At 38.3% G+C, this 4,782-nt stretch overlaps 1 protein-coding gene across 2 annotated transcripts in view; it reads left to right on the top strand.

The window, feature by feature from the left end:
• LOC117109319 (dual oxidase maturation factor 1-like) overlaps positions 1-1,567 on the top strand; it is a 9,759-nt gene extending 8,192 nt beyond the window's left edge. The window contains exons 8-9 of one of the 2 annotated variants that reach the window (XM_033251602.1): positions 65-146; positions 247-1,567. In XM_033251602.1, the coding sequence (XP_033107493.1) occupies positions 65-146; positions 247-272 (108 nt within the window). In that variant the 3' untranslated portion in view covers positions 273-1,567. Of the gene's footprint in view, positions 1-64; positions 151-246 lie in introns of both variants that reach the window. The other variant, XM_033251594.1, reaches the window with a different exon arrangement.
• Positions 1,568-4,782: the final 3,215 nt, after the last annotated feature.

The following is a 4,782-nucleotide window of genomic DNA, read 5'->3' as shown; positions in this document are numbered from 1 at the left end:
TATCGCAAATCGGCACTTGTCATGTAATATAGATGATTCTCGTAATTTCAACCTTTATTTTCAGGTTTTCAAGACTAAACGAAAGACTTTGTTCGCCAAGAACCGGAGCCGCAAAGGCCCACTATCAAGACCACGTGATAGTCTTGGCGAGTGAGCATAATTTTATAAATAGAAGGTATTAAAACAAAATTTATGGATTTCTTTTTTCAGAATATGCTCATTTTGTGTTGGCTTACTTATTTACAGAACAGCAAAATACGAAGAGTCTCTGATGGAAGGTCAAAATATGGAGATGGATACAACTAAATTGACAGAAGAATAAATTAAATGTTATTGCTCCTCTGTTTCTGTCTATTTAGGATATGTTTGTAGTTTAGGGCCTTTATTCTGGCCAAGTCCTTAACACTCGCATAATATTCATTTTTTAAATGTTCGATATATATATATATATATATATATATATATATATATGCCTTTGGCTATACTTATATAATTAGTAAAGACTGGACACAAGTACGATACGAAGTTTGAAGCTGCTGTTGTTGCAACCATTAAATAATAACTGGTTATTTTTCATTGGTATATCCATGGTATATCGGAGATCTAATCCAGACAAGGGATTTGTTTTAAATAAATGATATAGGCCATCACAATTTGGAGATATTGTGAGCTAAGCGCACACAATAAATGTAACCAATAAAATCAGTGTTGCTGCATATTACATAATGTAATTGTGTTCTAATATGGTACCTGCCCTCAATATCAACTTCTGTAGTGACGTTCGACTTCATGTACACGTAAATGCTGCAGAAAGAGTTAAGCAACAACCTAACCAAGGATGTACGCTCCAGGGGGTGGGGGATTTAAGGAGGGGCCCTGGGCCGGCCTCCACCGAGGGGAAAAAGAAATTATTGATCTCCCAAAATCTCCTAAAACAAACAATTCCCCAATTCCACTGGACCTCAAATAATAGGGTGAGCCTTAAGTTACAATAATCAGTAATTAAAGGAAAAGTACTTAGAGAATAGATGAATCAGGATTTCGTGTGAACATTACATTCACCTAAAGAATTGTATTGCGTACACGAAAGCCTGTCTTCAACTACAGTGGTCATACGTGCTCATTTGGCTTTGCTTACTGCCCTTTTACAACGAACAAGTTACCACACATATCAATACAACGTATGGTACTCTGATATCTATAATGAATATTTTAAAATTCAAATTAATTATATTCAACTTCTCTATAGCAGCAACATTGCTGATTTACAAGAAATTGCAATTTTTACAATATGTAAACATTAGATAACACTTTACCTAAAACCTAAAGTATTTAAAACAAGAACCAATTAAAAAATATATGTAGAAATTGAGCAAAAATGTTTAGCAATATAAGTAGTAAGTGAAAAGAAAAAAATAAAACGAAAACAAAGGTAAAAGTTTTAAAACATATAATATTACATATAAGTATTTTAATAAGTGTTTTAAGACTTTCGTTTCAATTAGAATTTTGGATTGTACCGGTAATATTTTGTGCCGCATTAGTAATTCAGGTTTTGTCAACCTAATAACTTGTCTTTGTTCATTGTTATATTTTACAATGTTTTGTTTCTATAGAATATAGATATTACCAATGGTACCTTTCAAAAACGGTTACCGTACTCGCGCGAATAGGCACCCGGGCGCTTAAAATATTTGTTTGCACTTTTTAAGGGGCGCTTATTCAAACGAGGCGCTTATTTAAACGGGGCGCTTATGAAAACGCTTATTGAAATATATGAAAATTGAGGGGTTCTCCTGTGAACTTGGAAATTTCAATGGGCGCTTTTTGAATGACAAAAAGATAAGGACATCTGGAAACCGAAGATTACGAATGGTTCTGGTGCAGAAAAGGTAACCGTCCAGAGAGCATGGCTCGTGACAAGGATGCTGTGAGTTGCAACAGCCGATGAAACTAGTGGTGGTGGTGGTGGTGGTGGTGGTGGTGGTGTATACGCTTGTTGGCCATCTGTCGATTGAGATTAGCAGGTTCATTGCAGGGCTTAAGTCTTGCAAACTCACATGAAAACGTAAATCGTCGGGAAAAGAAAAATGAGAAGTAGACAAATGTAAGAAAAGGAAAGTTGGAAAGATACTGTCCAGGGAGCTCATTTGTCCAGGAGAAAATCCTCATTTTGAAATTGACATAAGAAAATGTGAATCTAATTCGCAGCTCAAGCCATGCCAACTTAGTCTCGGGATTAGTTAGTTATCATTTGCTTAAAAAATCAATCACAGAACATTGTTTTAAAAAATGAATAAACACCAAGGGTCGCTTATTCAAATTAGGAGGTGTGCTTATTTAAACTCTGCGCTTAAGACTATTTTCATATTAGGAGGGACGCTTATTCTAGAGGGGTGTTTATTCAAACGGGGCGCTTATTCGCGCGAGTACGGTACCGGTAAATCTCTTTCCATGTTTTCTTTTTTCATCACTCTTAGTATTATTTTTATCTGTACATCAACTCTTGATAGAAGAAACCAAATACCGTATATCCACTGAGACATATTGTAAATTTATATAAACAAATGAATGATAAAACATTGCTCAATAGGAACACTGTTCATCATCATCATCATCATCAATCAATCAATCGGAGATTTATATGGCGCATGATCGCGGTGCCGCTGCCTCAAAATTACAATGCAAGTAGGCCTACTCCCAACGAAAGATAAAAAAGAGGAAAAGAACAAACAATGAACGAAGAGAATACTATGATGTTATAATGGTCGTCCTTCGACGAAAGTGTTCATTATCAGATATATGAAGATATATGATGAAGACGTGTCCACGTGTGTTTCGACATTATCATGTCAAGCGTTGACAAATACAGCAGGAGTAGGCCTTGTCGAAATATTCGTTGGAATAAAATGTTAGTGTTTCTAAAGTCAATTTATTTTTACGTGGCTGAGTTTTCATTACTGTTAAGCAGTACCGTATTATATTGTATATAATAAGTAGGCACAGGTCTCCTTCAAAGACCCATCCAATGAAAGACCACCTTCAAGAGGGGTCTGATCGTCTTGACACCACTTACACCAATTACTGATATTGAAAGAAGTTAGCCGTTAACACTGTTGAATAAATAATTATAGTATATATCATCAAAGGTATATACATATACAGTGTTTAATAAGGGCATGATGGAACATCGTAGGCTAACCTGTAGCTTTTCAACGAATAAAGTCCTATAAAAAGTCATTGTGTAATAAAATCTTGAGGCGTACCATTGTGTAATACAATGTTCCCGACGGTTATTTGGACCTGTTCAACTATGAAGCCTTTGTGGTCTAGTGGTTATGACGTTCGCCTTGTCCCGCAATGACTTTTTATAGAACTTTATTTGTTTAAATGCTACAGGGTAGCCTACGATGTTCCATCATGTCCTTATTAAACACTGTATATGTACATTAGTAGATGGTAAAGGAGAGAGCTGGCCCATAGGCATTTACATGGTTAAAAAAAAATCACGGTCCAGGAAATATCTCTTAACATCATTTGACCCGATGACGTCATTAATCATCACGTGACCCCGATGACGTCATTAATCATCACGTGACCCCGATGACGTCATTAATCATCACGTGACCCCGATGACGTCATTAATCATCACGTGACCCCGATGACGTCATCATCTCCGTTGACGTCATCACAAAAGTTCATTTCCACAATCATTCACGTAATTACGTAATCTAGACTCGAACTTGCTCTATCTTGTAATCCCCGTACGCGTAGGTAGTGATTCCGTCGTCGAGTATATACCGTTTAGTGTCCAAAGGGGATAGCGACTTTTTAGACTGATTGATCGTGTAAAGCACATGCTTGCTGCTTCGAATCGAACTCATTTCACAATGCATATCCTCTCTGCTTGTCAACACTCGCACGTAATCATCGTGATTTAAACGGTCCCTTACGACGTATTTGGCAACTCCCTTTGCCCGCTTGACATCCAGCCTCGGGTCTTGCGTCTTGATTGAATACATTTTCGGTCTGAGTCCAACAAATTCCGTCATGATGCGTCCACCCAATTCGTCCTTCATCTTTCCTAAAACCTTTTTATTTTTCTCGCTGTACAAACGGCTGTCCTTGTCGTAGTTGCTCGTGTCGAACCAATCTAAATTCTCTTGCATGTCGGCGTAAACATCCTCGGTGGTGATCTTGAGAAACATGCTATCAGTGTCTGTGTACAAGAGCTTGACGCGATCGCCGTACGCGGGTACGAGCTTGTCGTACCAAAACTCGTACATTAAAAGCTTGCTCAGATCCAAGACGGTCGTACCGCAATAGATGGGTTTGTTGAGCAAGATCCGCGTCTTGTTCATGTGGATGGCAACGAGGTCATCGTTGATATCGACAAAGCTGTTAAAGTTTGGTTGCGAAAAGAGCTTGGTTTTTTTACGAGTTTCGCTGGTTTTGCACAAATGAACAGTTTGCCTGTTGCGAACATTTTCCATAGTCTTGCCGAAAACGGAATTGTTCATTAGCTTGAAAAAGTCCTTTTCAAAGTCGGTTTTTGCCGCCTTTCTAAGCTCGGTATTCATGGCGATGTATTCCTTCATCCACGACCTCTGCGTAAACTCGACGATGCGATGAACCTTGGTCAGCACGAGGCCCTTGGCAAGATAAAACTGCAAGTTTCTATAGTGCACGACGTATTCGGTCTTGGGCATCAGGTTCGGTACGAGTTTCTCGACCCTCGGAATTTCGTCACCCAGCAGATCGAGCTGGTAGGGGCTCATCCAC

The sequence above is a fragment of the Anneissia japonica genome, unplaced genomic scaffold (assembly GCF_011630105.1).
Source record: "Anneissia japonica isolate Jap-2015-1 unplaced genomic scaffold, ASM1163010v1 scaffold26_len2425191_cov177, whole genome shotgun sequence".
NCBI classification, from domain to species: Eukaryota; Metazoa; Echinodermata; class Crinoidea; order Comatulida; family Comatulidae; genus Anneissia; species Anneissia japonica.
The sequence above is the reverse complement of the archived record's forward strand: the minus strand, read 5'-3'. Positions and strand labels throughout refer to the sequence as shown.